This window comes from Phoca vitulina, unplaced genomic scaffold (assembly GCF_004348235.1).
Source record: "Phoca vitulina isolate PV1807 unplaced genomic scaffold, GSC_HSeal_1.0 scaffold14, whole genome shotgun sequence".
Taxonomy (NCBI): Eukaryota; Metazoa; Chordata; class Mammalia; order Carnivora; family Phocidae; genus Phoca; species Phoca vitulina.
This window is the reverse complement of record NW_022589717.1, coordinates 1,544,910-1,565,060: the sequence shown is the minus strand read 5'-3', so window position 1 is coordinate 1,565,060 and position 20,151 is coordinate 1,544,910. Positions and strand designations below refer to the sequence as shown.

Sequence of the window (20,151 nt, the reverse complement as noted above, 5' to 3'; positions counted from 1 at the left end):
AGATTTCTAAGTGTTCATCTTTGGGGACAGCTTAATCAGTTAAAACATCGAAATCCACTACTTTTTACTCTTCATTTATAAAAGTGCAGTGTGTGGTGAACTCTCTGTCTGGCGGAGAGGGTTAAAGGAGGGAATTGAGTCATTTTTTTTTTAAGATTGTATTTATTTATTTATTTGACAGAGAGACACAGCAAGAGAGGGAACACAAGCAGGGGGAGTGGGAGAGGGAGAAGCAGGCTTCCCGCTGAGCAGGGAGCCCGATGCGGGGCTCAATCCCAGGACCCTGGGACCATGACCTGAGCTGAAGGCAGACGCTTAATGACTGAGCCACTCAGGCACCCCTGAATTGAATCATTTCTGGATCCCACATTTATACCTGCCATATACCACCTAGCCTGTGGCAAAAAAGTACATAGCAAGAGCTCCCCACATATATCCCCTTTTTAAGACAGGCATGCTGCTTTATTTTCATGTTATTTAAAGTTAAAAGATCAGCCTTGATGAGAAACAGACTTGGCAGCTCCCAAGAAGTCACTGTGTGCTACAGATGAGCTCCCCCAAATGTGTCTCTTTGCAGCTGCAGAACAGCACAGTGATGTGTAAATGTGTTGTTTATTTTTCTATGTCTAATATGGAAAATGTGACATTTGTGTGTCTGCATTCATGTTCAACTCCAGAAATGCTTAACATTCTTTGGTTATTTGTTGACATCAAATTAAGGTTCCGGACATACAAAAACATTTGTTTGAAGTTGCAGTCTCTCAAATGTGAACCTTGGTAGTTTTTAAGGTCACAGACTGAGTTTGAAAGTTGGTTCTGAGTATGTAGACTAGAGAACTTATTTGATAAATCTACCAAATGTACCTAATTCTTGGGCTACAGAGGCCCTTGGGACAGGCAGAATTGTTTTTCATTTCTACTAGAACATGGGGCTTTTAAGGACATTATATCACATGGAATTTTAAAGGAGTTACCTTAAAATAATTATGCACTGAACTTTAGAGATGCTTTGGTACTATTTATATGATTTTCCAAACTCAGGGCTGACTTAATTAAGTTAACCTACTTAGAGGTTTTACTTATTGTATATCTCCTTCTTCTTATTGAGGTAATAACACACAAAATATTTACTTGATTCTAGTATCTTCTCCCTTTTTTTTCACAGCATACAAAGTGCAGCTTGATTTCAGAATATTTAGAAGTGAGAATGAAAATTTATTTCTGCAGTAGTAAGGTTTTGAATCTTCAGAGTCCTTGTTAGGTCCTACAAACCCATCATAACACTTCAGTTATAAATGAATGGGTCTCCAAACTCATAACATTTCAGTTATAAAGCAATAAAGAATACACACTACAGATTTGGAGTTTCTCTTCCTAGACTCTCAAAACCTAGATGTTGATTGCGTAGTATTTCATGTAAAAATAAGAATAACCAGCATATGCCTTGTGATTTTCAGAAAGGCATCTGTGTATGCAGTCGACCCTAAGACAAATTGGGTATTTAGAAACAATGAAGTTTGAAGACTTCTTAAATTATTCTTGGAGGAAGCATCCCCTAAAAGGAGTAGTTTTCGTAATGTATAGCTCTTCACAAACAGAAGCAGAATTTTGAAAGTCTTCTGATTTCATTTATTTTTTTTTAATCCTGTATAGTCATTTTCAAAAGCGGAAACCAAGTTTTCCAAAGTAAAAGTTTCTTCTTCTTTGTCTGTTTGTTTGTTGTCCTACAGCTGGGGAAAATTCTACGAAGCCCTTTTATGAAGTTTGTAGCACATGCTGCTTCTTTCATCATCTTCCTGGGACTGCTTGTGTTCAACGCCTCAGACAGATTTGAAGGCATCACCACGCTGCCCAATATCACTGTTATTGACTATCCCAAGCAGATCTTCAGGGTGAAAACCACCCAGTTCACGTGGACTGAGATGCTAATTATGGTCTGGGTTCTTGGTGAGCTTACTATTTTAAATATTCTAATTTCTACCAAAAAATAGTGTCTATGTAATGATTATCTTTTTTATCTAAAATGTTATCGTGCGTTATATGGTGACAACATTATCATTGTAAGATAAGCAGAAGAGCAAAATAATTGAATAATTTGGCAGCTTAATAATACTGAAAGGTATCCCTTAACACTAAATAAAAATTTTTATGAGTAACAAGAGCCTAGTTATAAATACACCACGTTTCTAACTTTAATTATTGAGAAATGTAAATTTAAAAAAATGTGACTCACCATGATGATCAAATTAATTGAAATACTTGTGAAATAAACGGGTAGCCGTTAACTGATGATTAAAGAACATTTTTTGTTTTCAGAGGTTTTTTTACGAGAGTTTCCGTTTTCAGAATGCTTGTTACTTCACCTTACAATAGTGCATTTTTTTGCTTTTTAAAATTTTTATTAGCAAAGTGTAGTTGACATGCAATGTTATATTAGTTTCAGGTGTACAACATCGTGATTTGACAAGTCTGTATATTACTCAGTGCTCCCCAGGATAAGTGTAGTCTCCATGCAATGTTATTACGATATTATTGACTATATTCCCTGCGCTGTACTTTTTAGCTCCATGACTTATTTATTTTATTAGCTAGAAGTTTGTATACCTCTTAATGTCCTTTTTCTCCTACCTGCCCCCCCCAACTGACCTCCCCTCTGGCAGCCACCACTTTGTTCTCTGTATTGAAGAGTCTGTTGTTGTTCATTTGTTTTGAATTTTAGATTCTACATGAAGGTGAAATCATATGGTATTTCTTTCTCTGACTTCTTTCACTTACTATGTACCCTCTAAGTCCATCCATGTTGTCACAAATCTAAGATCTCATTTGTTTTTATGGCTGAGTAATATTCCAGTGCTTTGTGTGTGTGTGTGTGTGTGTGTGTGTGTATGTATGTGTGTGTGTGTGTGTGTGTGTGTGTGTGTGTGTATATATATATATATATATATATATATATATATATATATCACATCTTTATCCATCCATCAACCAATGGATGTTTAGGTTGCTTTCATATCTTGGCTCACAAGAGCCCATTTTGAATAGCTATGTTAAAGTTAAAAACTTGAAGCCATGAGAGGGAAAAAAATGGAGGTAGGAACTCATTTATCTATCCATCACTAATCCAGGTCACTTTATTCTAGTCTCTCTGTTTTACCCAGAGTGTTTTTGGTATTGTCTCAGTTCCTGAATTAATAGGTTGGTTATTCCCCTCATTCACTCCTGTGGACTCAACTTGCATCAAATAATTATTTTATAAATTTTATTTTGAGCTATGACATTTTTTAAAATTCCACAATATCTTCCCCTTACATGGTCAGGACAAGTTGTTAAATTGGAATATTTGGCCCCCTTCTCCCAGAATGGCATTTTCTGCTTTCCATTTCTTCACAGTGTCCTAGGGCCCCTGCTTAAGGGTTCCTTCTTTTTCCAGTGATATTCCTCACCTCCCTGGCATGAAACTAGAAAGAGGAGAGAAGGTAGGGGAGTGACGTAAGTGTTCCTGTGTGATTGGGAAACTGATCTTGTTAAGAGTTTATAATAAGTTTCTCATTTAGGGGTTTATTTCACCAATAATTACTATGGTGTGATGACCATTGGGATCCACAAAGATGAACTTTCTCCTCTTCCCCCAAAAGTCTCATAGGGCAAAATCATTTGACTTAAAGAGTCTTCTTTGCTTATTTTCCTTCCCTCTTTCCTGCCCACCCCTCTGCATAAGTAGCACCATTGCTGGTGCCAAATGTAGAACTATGCTTCTCCAAATTCTAATTCTGACTTATTTGAAGATTTTTCCTCCACTTAACTCTGCCCAGGGCCTCAGGGAGCTGAACAAGAGCTAGTGCTTGGTGGTGCCTAGTATGATGTGCCTTATCTATGGAGCCTTTTCTAGATGGGGACTGATGGGGGACAAAGTAACATCTTCTCAGTCTAAGCTGTAAGAAGTAATCTGTACCTTCCGTGTGTGACAGGAATGATGTGGTCTGAGTGTAAGGAGCTCTGGCTGGAAGGACCTAGGGAGTATATTTTGCAGTTGTGGAATGTGTTGGACTTTGGGATGCTCTCCATCTTCATTGCTGCTTTCACGGCCAGATTCCTAGCTTTCCTTCAGGCGACAAAAGCACAACAGTATGTGGACAGTTATGTCCAAGAGAGCGACCTCAGTGAAGTTACACTTCCACCAGAGATCCAGTATTTCACTTATGGTAAGTTATTAACTACAGGCTCCTCATATGAAAGGTCCTCAGAAAAGGTACTGAAACCACATTTTGGAAGGAAGTGTCCATCTGTTTAATATGAGATGTGTGTTGAATGTATATGAACAGAGGAGAGAGCATGAGCTTTGGAACTGTACAAAACTGGATTCCTGTCGAGGCTACGACTCTCCCTTGCTGTGTGTGACTTTGTTCAAGTTAATTTCCTTCTCTGTGTCTCAGTTTTCAAATTTATACAAAGAAGATGTTGCAAGGTAGGAGAAAATTATCTTTAAGCCTAACGACATAATTACTCTCATATATTGTGAAGGTATGAAACTGTCTTAATTAGGGGGAAAAAATAGTTTGAGAAACTGATTGAGGTGGAAGATGAATCCCTGAGAGTGTGGTTCAGAGGAGATAAACTGACCATTGACCACCTGCTCTGCAGGTGAAGTGAACAAAAACTCAACAGAGGCAGGAACTAGAAGCCAAAGTGACATGACAATGTAAGCTCTGGAGAACAGGCAGAAATACTGGGGTGAATGTCCTGCCCCTCAACACGAGGTGGAAGGGAATTCATGCCTAACTTCTCTGTATCATGAAGAGCAGGGAGACCCCAGCTGATAACCAGTGTGTAAGGATATTGACTCCTTCCTTGCCCAGCACAAACCAGTGGTAAGCAATGTGAGCCTCCCCTCCCTTGAGGCCAGACTGGGGAGGTGCGATTAGCAGATTTTCATGTAGTTGCACAATCTTAAATCTGGAAAGGACTTTAGAAATTTATTACCTACCCCTTATTTTACTGATAAGGAAACTCAGGCACAGAGTTCAAATGTGTTCTGATTGTGAAGAATAATTGTTTATAAATGTAATTAAGGCTTACATTGTGATAAGTACAAGTGGCATGTTAACATTGAAGAAGACTGGGTGCTTGCTCAAAAATATAAAATGTACATTTCACACATTGTGAACTTTAAACACGTTATCTCCTATTGTCAGCAAACAAAGATTTTTATATGCCAAGGACACCAGATCAAATGAGTAAATGATTACCATTTATAATTAAAGAATTAGCTTAAATTGTATTTTTGTATAATATCTATCCTATTTCAATAACCTATTTATTTAAATTTATTAATGTGTATCTAATGATTGTCATCTGGAGGGAAATTTGTGAGTTCAGGATTTACTTCTTATTGTGTGTATGATTTTGATCAAGTATTTAGCCTTTTTAAGTCTTGGTTTCTGCATCTCTAAGGAGCGGATAATAATAACATCAAATCCATAGAGTTATAGGAACACTCAATAAATGTTAACTTTTGTTGTTGCAAATGTCTACAATGTATCCATTCTTCTGGAAGTGACTCAGTTTGCACAAAATTAGCCACATAGTATTTCATTGACCTTCCAGGGAAATGAGTATCCAGTAGTCTGCTGTGAACTTACTAAGTGATCTTGAAAGGGGTGGGTCCTCATTTAGAATCCGTATCCCAAATTTTTGCACCTCAGTAGCATTTTACATTTTCCAGGAACAAGTCATACTGCTCAGATATCACACCGACAGCACCAGTGTGATTCAGTTGACATTCTTACTTCTCATAATATGACATTTTACTTGCACAAACTGTTAGATGAACTAATTTCCCTATGAAATATGAAAAAGAAGTTTTGCGCCAACTGAGCCTACAGGATGACAGAACAGTTGGTCAATAAATCTAGTAACTGAGCGGATAAATTAGTCAAGTCTGTTGTTTTGTCATTCTGGACACAGTCTGTCTCTGATGAAGGGTTTTAACCTCTTTCTTTATCTTTTGTATTTGATTCTGTTTCTACTCAATGTGAAGCAGGCTTAGTATCTTTATAATAGTGTTTCCTCCATTAAAAGATTCCATGTGAGTGTGGAATTCATATGTTTCTGGTTTAACATGAAAAACAGTGCCTGGACAGTTAATTAAATCTAGAGTAGTTTCAACCAAGATAAAAACCACCTACCTAAAAAATAGATATTATTTAAGGTATTTATTTTGCATGGCTAACAATGCTTAGGAAGTTCCATTTCTAATCTCTCTCTCTCTCTCTTTTTCTAGCCAGAGATAAATGGCTCCCTTCTGACCCTCAGATCATATCTGAAGGCCTCTATGCTATAGCTGTTGTGCTCAGCTTCTCTCGGATCGCATACATCCTTCCTGCAAATGAGAGCTTCGGCCCCTTGCAGATCTCTCTTGGAAGGACTGTGAAGGACATTTTCAAGTTCATGGTCCTCTTTATTATGGTCTTTCTTGCCTTTATGATTGGCATGTTCATACTGTATTCTTACTACCTTGGAGCTAAAGTAAATGCTGCTTTTACCACGTAAGTAAAACATCTTATGAAAAAGGTACGATGAAGAGAATTTCTAACAAATCTAGACGAAGCAAACACACAAAAAATTCAGAAATCCTAATAAAGATGTTTTTAAGGGGAAAAAATCCATTGAAAACAATGCTTATGTGTGATTACATTGCTCCAAAGGCTTGTTTCTTTGAGCTTAGTAAGTGTTTGACCACGAAACGGAATCAGAATTTGAAAAATCCTAGACAAAACTGACTATTTTGAGCGAATTGGGCAGCAAATTTTTAATACTGGGTGTCCCTTACATTATGTATGACATTAAACTTAGTTTCATCATTTTGTAGCCATTACTATTCAAAAAAGAAGCATTGTCTTTTATTTTAATGTATCATTAATCAGTACAGGAGGTGAGTAAGAAGAAATTAGAGCTAAACGTTGTACCGCTCACTGTAACTCTAAAATCACTTCCTTCCTGTGGCGACACTGGTTTCTGCACTGGGGACTCACCTTGCCTGGGAAGTCTTTCTTGATTAAACTTCCTTAGTCACTGTCCCTTGAAGTTCCCTCAGCATGGAGACATCCAGTTGTGAGATCCTCTCACTCATTGGTGCCTAGTGGTCAAGACGTGGGCCCTCATTTTTACTGTAGTCATTCCAGGTAGGGAGGTCGTAAGCCCTCCCTGCCTCACTTTGTACCCTGTCGTGCCACGACTGGAAAGAATCTAGACCTTCGATAAGTTCCCTGCAGACTAAAATAGAATATTAAGCCCTTTCAGGCATCTAAATTGTTTTGAGATGATTTTTTCCAAAGAGTTATATAGAGCAAGTCTTAGGGGTAAAAGAGGACTGAAACTCCCTTTATTGTAATGAAAAAAAAAAAATCTGTTTGAACCCACTTGGGGAGGGACAGAGAGATCCTACACACAACACCACCCCTTTGAACTCTGTGAGAACTCATTTTATACAACCCACTGTGTTCACTGTTTCGTGTGAGGATGTGGCAACTTGATATGGTGAAAAGAATATAGGCTGGAAAATCAGGCAGATCTGGATGTGGATGCAGTCTCTGCTGGTTTCTGGTTGTGGTTTTGGTCAAGTTACTCAGCAGTCCTCAGTGTTAGTTTCCTTCTTTTTAAAATAAACACAATAAGGTTGGAATCAGGTTGTTGTGAGGATGATTTAAGGTCATTGATAGAAAGCCTCTTGCACACAGTAAGAGCTCAGGAACTGTCTGTGTCCTCCCCTTTTCCACTGTCTGCCTCTTCCCATACGTACAGTTTCTCAGGAATCTGTATTCTTGAAGTTAGAGGCGAGAAGGTCTGCAAAAGAACAAGACAAAGGAGTCAGAGAATTTGGGGATACTGTTACATTAATGGCAAGGAATGAAGAGATTATAGTTTTTCTTAGTCTCCTGCTACCATCTCTGCTATAACATCACACAATGAAATGTTTTGTGATAGAGAGTAACTGCATAGAAGTAGGAACCTTTCTGTTCAACCTTCTACCCTCAGGGTCTAGCACACTTTCTAGAACATAATAGGTGTTCCATCAATATTTGCTTATTAATGGAATGAATAAACCAACTAGTACTAAAACCTGTAAATCTATAGAATTGTTGTTTAGAATCTGTTACAAAATTTTTTTTAAAAAAAACACTGTTACCATAACTGTTTCTTTGGAAAAAGGACTGACTTGAACCTTCTGTGTAATGGAATTCTACACGTGTAATTGTTTAATTTAAGGATTATTTTTGTGGTTCACAAAGCAGTGAGTACAACTTGGTTATATGCCAAAACCAGGCAAATTCAGTTGGCAAAGTTCATTGAGGGGATAAAAGTTGGTAAATAATCTGGTAAGGGCCTAAGTGTTCACCGCTATGATGGAAGACTCAGGGAGTAAGTTATATAAATTAAAGGAAAAGACCAGGAATCTTTCAATCTGTTGCCTCCTTTTCATTTCCAGTTAAGTACAACTTTTAGGTAGGGAATATATTCTTGTGGCAAAAAATTCACAGAGTGGCATCTACAGTGAAAAGCATCTGTCCCCTTCTTCACCACTGGACCCCAGTCTCTTATTTCTCCTTAGTTCACAGAAGCAATGGTTTCTTTTGGATACTTTCAGAGATAATTTATACATAAACAAGAATATAAGTATTTGTAAACCCCTCTTTTTTAGTCAAATGATAGACTATTTCACTCTTGCTATGTCTTATTTTTTTACTGAATAGATCTCAGATATCATTTTATATAAACACGTGTAGATGGATCTGTCTCATTGTCCCAGTGGCCGCATACCATCCATCATATAGATGTCGGAATTATTTACCCACCCCCCCATCGATGGGTATTTAGGTGGTTTTCATTCTTCCCTGCTGCCACAGTACAGGGAATGTGTTTGTACGTACTTTTTTTTGAAGTGAGTATATAATTTTTATCCTGGCCTTGTTCTACTCCAGAAAACCTGATTTAAATGTCTAAACCACCGATAAAATCAACCCCCGAATTTCCATCCTTCTAGGAGAAAGGAATGGGTATCGTGGCATGACGTTCAGCTTTCCTCTGCTGAGTTGAGAGAATTTTCACCTGATGATAACTTCCAGAAAAGCTGGGCATTGGCACTATTTAATCACAAACTCCTGAAAACCTGAGAGAATGATTTCTATTAAATACTATGATAAAATAATTATACTCCTGGGGTTTATTATGATGATATTTAATGATGGCATTTTACCTCTTTACAGAATTCAGACCCTAACTTGTTTCTCTTTTGACTTTTTCATACTGAAAACTGTCAATTTATTTACTGTGTACCTTATTCTTTCAACAGTGTAGAAGAAAGTTTCAAGACTTTGTTTTGGTCGATATTTGGGTTATCTGAAGTCACTTCCGTTGTGCTCAAATACGATCACAAATTCATAGAGAATATTGGATACGTTCTTTATGGAATATACAATGTAACTATGGTGGTCGTTTTACTCAACATGTTAATTGCTATGATTAATAGCTCATATCAAGAAATTGAGGTAAACCTGCTTTCTATCCATGGTGTCTATTCTTGCCATCCCACTCTAATAGTACACACATCTGTTTCTGTGCCCTATGGTGGATTTCCAGGTCATCTAAATAGAGAGACTTATACCCAAGCAGAGGGAGTCAGGACATTTCCCTACATTTTCTTCCTGGGTAGATAGGCCCCCAGCCTCCAGTGTCTTCTAGGAGCACAGCAGGGGTCCCCCTGAATTTACCATCACTCTGCCTCCTCTCAGAGTACATTTCAAGTTTTGAAATTTGGGGGGCCAGAAGTATTGGCTATAGGGAAATTATTCTCTCCTAAGTTAGCCGGCCAACCATCGGAAAAATCCCAGTAGAGGAATCACTAGATGTCTGGCAAACACTGGTGATGTTCCATATCCAGTCAGAATTTTTAGTATTGTTGAAGTTATCCTATTTCTTGTTTTGGATTGGGCTTGGTTTGGTACCTTCCTTCATAATCATATGTGTGCTTTCCCTTGTCCTCCAGGTTAGTGTTCAGTATCTCTTTAGTGCTTTGCTGTTTGTTAAATGCACTGAGTCTGTGTGTGTTTTAGAAACACATAAAAAGGTTTCTCAAAGCAGAAGTTAGGTCCGCCAGAAATGAAAACTGTGGGATCCTGAATACCTGTTTGAGTGTGGTAATAGCAGTTCTGGGCAGTGTGAGATAAGCAAGCCAACTTCTCCCACCTTTGGACCCCCCTCCTCTTCATTTCTTCTCTCCATCACCATGGGCCAGGACTGAGAATAAAAGTGTTGCAGGATTTTTTCTCCTTCGTTGGTGCCCATGGTTCTTGGTCACACTGCTTGAAAGAATGAAGAGGTAGACCAGACAGAGTGGTGGGACCAGACAGAGTGGTGGGAAACAAAGCAAAAGTTTATTGAGTGATAGCAAAGTGGTAGTATGAAGCTCCCAAGGAGGGAGGGGATCCAAGAGGGTTCCCACCAGAGTTTCTAAGTCTAGGGGTTTTTATGGGCTTGTTGACAGGCTGTTTTAATCTTATTAACCCTCCCCGTGCCTGTCATCAAATCAGGTTTTCGTCACTGATCACATGGGAAAGGGTGGAGGGCTCCTTCCAGGGTGGTGTAAAATCTTTTTAAGCATGGTTTCCTCTTAGGGTGGGGGCCCCTTGTCCCTGCCTGCCTGCCTTCCAACTATCCTTCATCAAAAGGACATATAAGCAGGAATAGGCCACTGAGGGCCTCATGTGACATTTGAGGACAGATGGCAGACACATAACCTCCGAAGTTCAATTCAACTGAGTGCTGTCTTTTTTCTTTTGCTCTGAAGTATGTTATAGTCTATCTACAGCCTGCCTTGGGTGGGTCTAGATGAGGAGGGAGGGCAGGTAAGGAGTGGGGAAGTATGGTCGAATATATGGAATTATCTTTTCATCCTTCCTTGACCTTGAATTTTTCTGGCATTTTTGCTTTGTTTTTGGCTGGGGAACAGGACATTCTGGTTAAATTTCAGTTGGTAGAGACAGAGGCATATGGAAGAGAAAAATAAAAACATTCTTAGCGGTACTAAGAATATATGTAGGCCAATAGAGGTTATATGCAGATAAATGTATGCAAGTCACTTATCTATTTCAAAAGGATAATTTAGGTTCATTGTATGATCCTACTGGAATATTTGGTTTTTAAAATCTAAGTAGGGGAGTGAGGTTCTTGTCTCACGGAGTCGAAGAATGAGTCTCGTGGACGAAGGAGAGTGAAAAAAGCGATAGAGTTTTATTAAGCAAGGCTACAGAAAAAGCTCTCAGGAGTGAGGGGGGTCCTGACAGGGTTGCCACTGAGGGCTTTTAGGGTTGGTCTTTTATTGAAGGCTAACCAGGGAACTTAAATCCTTTTAACATCTCTACTGATAGCACCACTGAGTAAGGATTAGTGACAACACCTTTAATGGCTTGCTTCCTTTTTAGGGTCCAGTAATTCTTTATTCATCACAGGTAGCTGTTGCAACAAGATTCCACCTGGGGCAGGGTGGTCTGGTTTGTTCCCTTCTCTCTGGTGTCCTTACACCTCTGCATTTTTGGGATTTCTGTGAGCCTAATCCCATAGCGCCCTGCCACCACACACACCTATGTCTCCCTACCTAGCCCCGCCTGTCCTTTACTCAAAATAAGTCATTATTTCTTTTCTGTTTTTGTGACACAGGATGACAGTGATGTAGAATGGAAGTTTGCCCGTTCAAAACTTTGGTTATCTTATTTTGATGATGGAAAAACATTACCTCCACCCTTCAGTCTAGTTCCTAGTCCGAAGTCATTTGTTTATTTCATCATGCGGATCATTAACTTCTCTAAATGCAGGAGAAGCCGGCTACAGAAGGATATAGAAATGGGAATGGGTAACTCCAAGTCCAGGGTAGGTATCCAAAATTCACCAAGACCTGAAGATGAATGTTCTGTCTTTCTCCTTGTCTTTGATGTTTGTTCAGTAATTTTTGTGTGAACTTAGAAGATGTTGAAAGTTACTGTCCATTCCATAGTCTTTCACAGACTAATACTTAGTATCTTCACAATGTTTCAAGAAGTCGCTTGGTCTGTACCTTGCTTCTGGTCAGAATTTCATGCAAAGTACCAGATTAAAAACAAAAACATCTTTTTAACTTGTTAAAAGTAAACAGAAATGTTATTGTGAGAAAATACTCTGGTTTTTTGTGTGTGTGTGTGTTCCATGCTTCTCAACTGTTATTCTGTCGTTAAATAGTTTTAACCTCAATTTTTCTCTTGGCTATATGTATGGTTTACCGCCACCATATTCTTCTTATTTGTAGAAACTCTTGATTGGGCTAAGTAATCTTTTTTTTCTTTACTATCATAAAATTGACACAGACCTAAGAGCATCCTCAAATATTAATCATAAGTACCATTTTTGTATGTAATCAAGAATGGTTTGTCCCAGAGTTGTCCCATTTAAGTCATACTTGGGTTTTAGTTTGAGTCATACTCTGATTTTAACAAAGATGAGTTTTATGATAGTACTTTATAATAATGAACTTAATTTTCAGAGATAGAATTGGTAGAGGAGGCAGAAGGATATGAGCAGGACCTCAGATAACAGGGAGCAAGACATAGAGTAGCAAATGTGTGGAGTTAAAATAGCATTTTTGCCTAAGTTGTGAAAATGGCCTGTAGTTGTAATACCCGGGGAGCCCACCAGGTGGCAGTGTTACCTCCATAAAGTACAGGCCTGTTGAGCAGAGGTAGGTTCTTGTTCTCAGTTGAAGCTAGGGAAAAAAGACTGGATTACTGCAATTTAATTTCTCACTTTAAAAAATAGATGTGCATTTCTAAGATTTGTAATACCCCGGCATCTTATTCTTTAAGCCTTTTAAACCTTTAAAAATTTTACCTGGATGTGGGCTCTTGAGGCACTGATTGGGCTATCTCATCCCATGATTTCAAATAGTAGCTCATATGTACACAGTGAGAAGCAGTACAAGATAAGGAAGAGAGCTCTGCGTTAGACCCGGATTTGAATTTTGGCACTTCTGGCTTCCTAGCAAGTAGCGTGGATAAGTCATTTCATCGCTCTGAGCCTTAGTTGTCTCCTCTGAAAGAGAGGAAATTTTGTAGGGTTAATGTGAGGATGATATGAGATGTACAGTTCCAGCCTCAACAAATATCAGTGCCCTTCCTCATTCACAGTTTACAAAGTGCTTTGCTGTACATTTGAACCTCATGCAACACTGTGAGGTAGGTATTATTATTATTCCCATTTTATAAATAAGACCACCGAAGCCATTAAAGTAGCGCACTTACACAGGTCAGGGAGCTAGCCAGTTGTGGGGTAGGTGTGGAATCCAAGTTTTCCAGCATCAGATGTCTAGCTCTTTCTACTGCACACGACTGCCTTATACTCAGCACCTTGCAGGGCGGCTGATCTCTTAAAGGGACCAGGCTTTAATTGCCATCCTGGGCAATTCCTGCCACGACTGAAATTGACTTTGTTTTGAAGGCACTTTGTTTCTCTGGGGATTTATTAACTGAGTCTTTATTATTTAAAACCAGAAGTCTCTCAAGTGTGGGAACCCACAGCTCTTGCTCTTCACAACTTAAAGTTCTCTTTCTGTAGAAAACTGATTTCCGTGACTTCACTCCTGAGAGTGTAAGTAAGTCAGGTCGAGAGAGAGCACATTCCAGTGGCTTGTGGCTGCCTGGGCCTCTGTAAAGGAAATGCAACTGGCAAAGGAATGTGAAGGGATCAGATGTGCTTCATTTAGGGTGTCCTCTCCTGCCTGGATTGCACCGTTGGCGGAAAGAATAGCTTTTTTTTCAGAGAAGTTGCTGGAAGTAGAAAAAAAGTTGAGCACTGATCTCTCAAGAGGCCATGGGCCTTGGCTTCCCAGTCTCCCCAGATCCGATTTAAAACCATCACTTTGATTTTATTTTTTAAATTGTGCATGGAGATGTTTAAATCTCTTCAATATTATTAATACTATGAATATTAATAGATACTCTCTGTGTACTGACTTGAGTAAAAATTTGGAGAAATTATATGTCTCTGTTTTTCTTTTTTAGAAGAGAGGAAGTCGCCTCAAGAAATCTTTTGCACTAACCAGTAGTAAAACTAACCTCAGGCAACAGTCAGATACTGACCTCCAGTGGCAAAGAGGAGAATTAATTTTATTAGCCAAGGTTTTCTCTTGGCATGATTGTGCCACTTCCTTCCTCTTAGCATCCCAGCCATTCCCGAGTTATGACGCTGGGAAGTCAGGTGGTGGGTGAATATACATTTTGGCCTGGGGGCCCTGCCTTCGAATCATACCTAATCGGTAGCAGCTTGCGCAGGAGTAAGAGGCGGTCCCTGCTCACATGCATAAAGAGTAGCCAGTAACAGTGTGCTCTTCTTACTTTCTCTTTCTCCCCACTCTGAAGTTAAACCCTAAAAAGAGAGTGAGAAGAGAAAAGAAAACCAAAATTCTTCAAGCTTATTCTATTCAAAGTTGTGAATCTGAATCAGTATAAGGCCATGATACCTAGGAAGACACGTCATTCTGGCTCATATTTTAGGGTTATAAATTATCGAATGACCCATTCGAACTTGTAGTGTGTTTTTGTTCAAGTGTAGGAGACGAATATAGGCTCAGGAGCAGAGAGTTGCTTCTAGGCATCTTTGCCTTCTAGATGGCATGAATACATTTTGATAAAACATCCAAGTCCCCAGGGACAATTATGTTTAGTATGAGCCAGATTTTAAAATAGGTTTTCAGTTCTATTGCAATTCACCTTGTGAACATCTTGACAAGTGTGAGCATGTTGCTCACGTTAATTTTTACTGTTGGAAATATATTAAATCACTTATGAAATTCAACTTCCACAAAATGTTCCTTGGAAATGTTATCAAGGAGAATATAGTAGATTATATTTTTGGTTTCCCAATGAATGTATTCTAATTTACTAGGTTAATTGTATTTTTTCCTAGTTAAACCTCTTCACTCAGTCTAACTCAAGAGTTTTTGAATCACACAGTTTTAACAGCATTCTCAACCAGCCAACACGTTATCAGGTAAGCATTCAGTAGATGTATCTCTTTATCTGTATGTAATTACCTGTGTGTGTGTGTGTGTGTGTGTACGTGTGTGTGTGTGTGTGTGTGTGTGTAGTGAGTAGAATTGTGTTCTGATATATTACAAGGATAAAACAGTAGAGAGAGAAAAATAGTATGGTAGTTGGACAGGACTTTAGAAATCAGAGTCCAAGTCCTCCTTTTTTTAGTTGAGGAAAAAGAGTTCTTTGTGATATTAAAAGGCAAGTGTTGCCAGAGTTTCCAAAGAACACCTTCAAATACCTTGAGCTGGAAAAGCAGTGAAAGATATGAAATATTAGGAAAATAATGCTTTCATAGTATGGAAATCTGATACATTTCTCTAGGTAATCCATTTTTCCAATGGATTCTTAGGCTATATTGTTTCATCAGTACTACTTTAGAGTATCTTTTGCATTTTGATATTAGATGTGACGTTTGAACGCTAAATTCCAACTCAGAAGAAGTTGTAGCTTTTTATTTTCCATCTGGTTGATCATTTTGACTGTAGACTTCTGATGTGTCCAAGACCACAAGAATGAGGATCCAGGAATTTATAATGGATGGTGATGTCAAATAATGGGTACAGTTTTGTATAGTTTTCTTGGAAGCAGCAAATTCTGCAAAATTGCTTGGCACACTTGATTGTCAAAGCCTTTTTAATGGTTACATTATATCCCATTATATGGTTATATTTAATATGTCAGTGTTCTATCAGTGGAAATAGAGGATATGGCCAATATTTAGCTATTACAAGCAACACAGCAGTAAGTAACCTTGTATATATGGCATTTGAAATGTGCAAATCTATGAAATTGTCTGGTATCTAGGCATTTTAATTTTTTAGTTATTACCAACCTGATTTTGATTGAGCTTGTGCCAGTTTATATTCTTACAATAAATGTATGAGAGAGCCCATTTCCTCCTTAATGTACCAACAGTGTGTTACCAAAACTTATCTTTGCCAAATAGATGGGTGAATATGGTATCACAGTGTAGTTTTATTTTACATTATTTGTAATAAATGAACTTGACCATCTTTTATTTAGTGTTCCATATGTTTGAGATCCTATGTATTTACTTTTCTTGATGGGCTTTTTGTTATAAATTAAGAATTCTTTTAAGAACACAGCCCTTTGTGATATGAGTTGAAAATTTTTTTTCTGTTTGTTGTGTGTCTTTTTAATAATTTTCCCCCAACTTTCTGATTTTTGTATAAACTCCACAAAATTTTTATGGTTTTAGATTTTGTATCCTGTTTAGAAAGGTCTTCCCCCACATAAGAATACTTAAGAAATTTTTTACACACATTTTCTTGGTTTCACGTTTTATATGAAAATCTTTGACCCATGTAGAATATATTTTGATGCAAAGTGTGGGGTGGGGATCCAAATTTATTTTTTTCCAGATGATTATATAGCTGGATATGTTGAATAATTATCTTTTTATTGATTTGAAATATCACCTTTATCACTTACTAAATTTCTTTATCTCCTTAGATTTATTTTTAGGCTTTCCATATGCAATAGAACCACATTAATTATTATAGTTTAGAACAAAAGTCAAACAAAATATATGGACACAGACCGACATATACACATGTCCTTACTTTAAGACTTATTTTACATAATATTCTGGTTATTCTTTCTTGTTTATATTTCTATTTGAGCTTTAGAGTCAGCTTGTGTAGTTTGCAAAATATTTTGTTGATATTTTTATTGTGGTTGTATTAACGTAAGTAAAATTGACTTCTTTATAATGTTCTGTCTTCCTTTTCAAGAACATAATATACCTTTCCATTAATTCAGATCTTCATTTGTGTACTCAGTATCATTATAAAGTAGTCCTCCTATTGTTCATATTAATTAGGATTAAGTTTGGTGCAAACCACACAAAACCACCAAATACCACCCACTAAGTAGTTAAAAAAAGCATAAAATTTATGTTTAAAAAAAACACAAAAATTTATTTCTCTCACCTATTCAAGAAGTCAAGAAGTGGTCATTCCAGGGCTGGTATGGTACCTACCAATGTCAGGGACCAAGGCCCTTCTATCATATAATTCTGTCATGACTGGCTTTCAGTCTAACGTGCTCTCTGGTCCAAGGAAGCTATTGGAGCTCTGGCTCTTATGTATGCATTCCAAAAGACATTTAGAAGGTGATAGGTAAGAAAGATAAGCCTCCTTCTTGTAAGGAACTTCTGTAAAGTTTCACAACTTACCTGCAATGGAGGCTGGGAAATAAAGTCATAATTCCTAGTGGCTATTGGCCAAGCTAAAAAACCCGTGAAGAGAATTGGCAGTCACTCCTGAAATGGATTATATTACTTGTCTTGGTGCTTATCTTTATGTCTTTACACACACTTCTATCTCTGTTACTTGATTTATAAGTTGCGACTTTATCTTTTGATCCTCCAGCTCTAAAATATGAGAAAATCAATGTGTTTATCTTCCATCATTTCCCCCTTCTCTCAGCTTTTGTTGGTTAAATCATTAGAACTTGTGGGGGAGGAGAAAAAAAAAAAAAAAAACCTTTTCTCTATCCATTAGGTTCTGTAGCTAGGGCCTGTGAATTAAACTGACAAAAGACAGATTAATGGGAGAAAAAAAACACAGTTTATTTACACACGCAAAGTGCATACACACAGGAGAACTCAGTGATGAGTAACTCAAGGGGTTAGTTAGAATTTGGAGCTTACATACCATCTTATCAAAGAGTAGTAAATTTGGGGAGAAGTGACAATTGACAAAGGAAAAGAGGTTTGGGTTCCCAGGAGTAGTAAATTGCGGGAGGGTAATATATGAGAAAACCAGTGGAAGATTAGGGTTAGTTTATTAAGGTTTAATTGTGCAGATGCATCTCAGTGCCAATTCTCTGTCTCCAGTGATGATGGTTGTTTTAATTCCTCCTGATATGGGACAGGAGAGAGGGAAGACCTTCATAAAGGGAAGTTTATGTCTTGCTTTTAGGCAGGTAGGACAAGGGTAGTGAGCTCTTTCTGTGTTTTCTGCTTCTTAATTGACTTCAGCTCAAAGTAGTCCTCATGCCAAAGTGCTGTAAATATTGGGGTGGCATGTTCTGATCCCTTTCACTACCTGGTCAGGATTATAAACCACATTTGTTTTCATTTTAGTTCCACAGAGTCAAAACTCACCACTGATATTTTGCCATAATTTTTCTTTGTAGGCTAAAGTTTGTCTTCCTTTAGTTTCTTCAAAAAGAGCTCATGGGAACTATGTTCTCTCAGTTATTTCACATTCTAAACTATTTTCTGTATATTTATATTGACTTGCTATACAATTCTTAGATATGACTTTACTTTCTTAATGTATTTGTAAGTATCACTCCACTGCTTCTAGAATGAAATGCTGATGTGAAAAGGTTTGAGGCTGGATTGTTTTTCTTATACTGTTGACCTGAGATTTTGAATGAATGCCCGAATTTTCTTTGTTTGTTTTTTAAATCCAATAACTTGCTGTTGTTTATTCTGTAGGTGAATCTGCGTGAATTTTTTCTGGACAAAGTATGACTCTTAAATCCATACATTCAAGTCTTCATTTATTTCTGAATAATTTCCTTAAATTATATCTTGAAATATTTTTTCTGTTCCTTTATTTGGGCTGTCTTCTTTAAAGATACCAGTTAGATGCCTGCTGAATCTTCTTTGCCTGTCTCTATAGCTACCATTTTTACTCTAATCCATTTGAATTTTTCATCCATTTCTCCTTTTTGGCTCCTTTTTTCTCATACTGTATCTTTTTTTTTTTTTTTTTTGGTCTGCGTATGTGCTACTTCAAGTTTACCTTTCATTTCTGTGATGATTTTATTTTTTTCTTCCTCCTCTTCTTGAGATCTTCAAGTTTATATATCCTTTCCTTCCTTGGCTCACCTTATTTTCCTTGCCCTCTTTGTGCTCTTATTTTAAAGACAGGATTGGCTCATTTATTTTTAAATGTATCTAAATGATGGCATCATGTATTTTCATCCTTTCTTTAACATTTTTCTGGTGATTTTTCTGTATTTGCTATTTGTTTTATCCTTTTTTTCTTAGACTATCTTAATATAGACTGTGTAGATTCCTTATTGATTATTACTCAGTTTTGAATGAAGTGAGTTCTTGAACCAGCTGCTTTCAGGAGGTTGGAGTGTTGGAGAATTCCAGATCCTCATTCTCAGCTAATAGAATTTTCCTTTAGGCACAGAATTGTATATGTTCACTTTTTCTTCATGTTTCCCTATCAGAAAATAGCACTACAGTACTAGTCAGACACTCCCTCTCAACCTCACTAACTACTTCTAGCAAATATGGCTTTCCTTGATAATTTCTCCTTTACTCTTCTATTCTAAGCTTCTCAAGATTTTATATCAAAAAGTCAAGGGAAGTTCTCAGCCATGAATGTCTGCCCTTGGCATTTCCTCACCCCCCCACTTGATCTTTTCATATAACCTTTCTAAAAAAGGGTATGGATGCCTCTAAGTTTCATCAAAGGAGTTTGTGTTTCTGTTTCTTATTCTCCTTGTTGCTTTTGAATGATTTAGAAGTGGGAGAAATTCCCAAGTTTATTGTCAAATTCAAACTTCTTGTGGTCTGAAAATTGTTATGCTTCTATAAACTCTGAGAAAAAAAGTTTTGATCAGCTATCAAACTTCACGTGTCAATCAAACTTCATATAAATGCCTTGATTATATTTAGATAAAGTCTTTTTATTATGAACTCCGCAAGTGGTAACAATTAGTTTAGTTGTTATGGATTTTTGTTTCACGTAGTGTGATTAAAATATATGACTTACCCTGAAGAAATCCTAGATCCTAATCTGCTAAATGGGGATTACTTTCTTCAAAGTGGTAACCTTTTGGGATACCCTAATTCTAATGGTGCTACCACAGCTCAGAACATTTTTTGAATATCTCTAAAGAATTACTTTTATAATTAGCTTATGAGACACAAAAAATGCTTTAGTCTCATTACTAAACTCAGATAATTATTCACTTTTCAACCAGACTCAATGCCATAAGACTTTACATTTTTTTTTTCAAAAATAGTCACATTCATCTTCAAAAA

General features: G+C 37.4%; 1 protein-coding gene across 1 annotated transcript in view; it reads left to right on the top strand.

The window, feature by feature from the left end:
* Nucleotides 1-20,151, top strand: part of TRPC3 (transient receptor potential cation channel subfamily C member 3) — a 72,790-nt gene that overhangs the window by 38,164 nt on the left and 14,475 nt on the right. The window contains exons 5-10 of the mRNA XM_032412765.1: nt 1,731-1,947; nt 3,969-4,202; nt 6,281-6,545; nt 9,350-9,545; nt 11,713-11,922; nt 14,986-15,069. Coding sequence (XP_032268656.1) covers nt 1,731-1,947; nt 3,969-4,202; nt 6,281-6,545; nt 9,350-9,545; nt 11,713-11,922; nt 14,986-15,069 — 1,206 coding nt within the window. The remainder of the gene's footprint in view (nt 1-1,730; nt 1,948-3,968; nt 4,203-6,280; nt 6,546-9,349; nt 9,546-11,712; nt 11,923-14,985; nt 15,070-20,151) is intronic.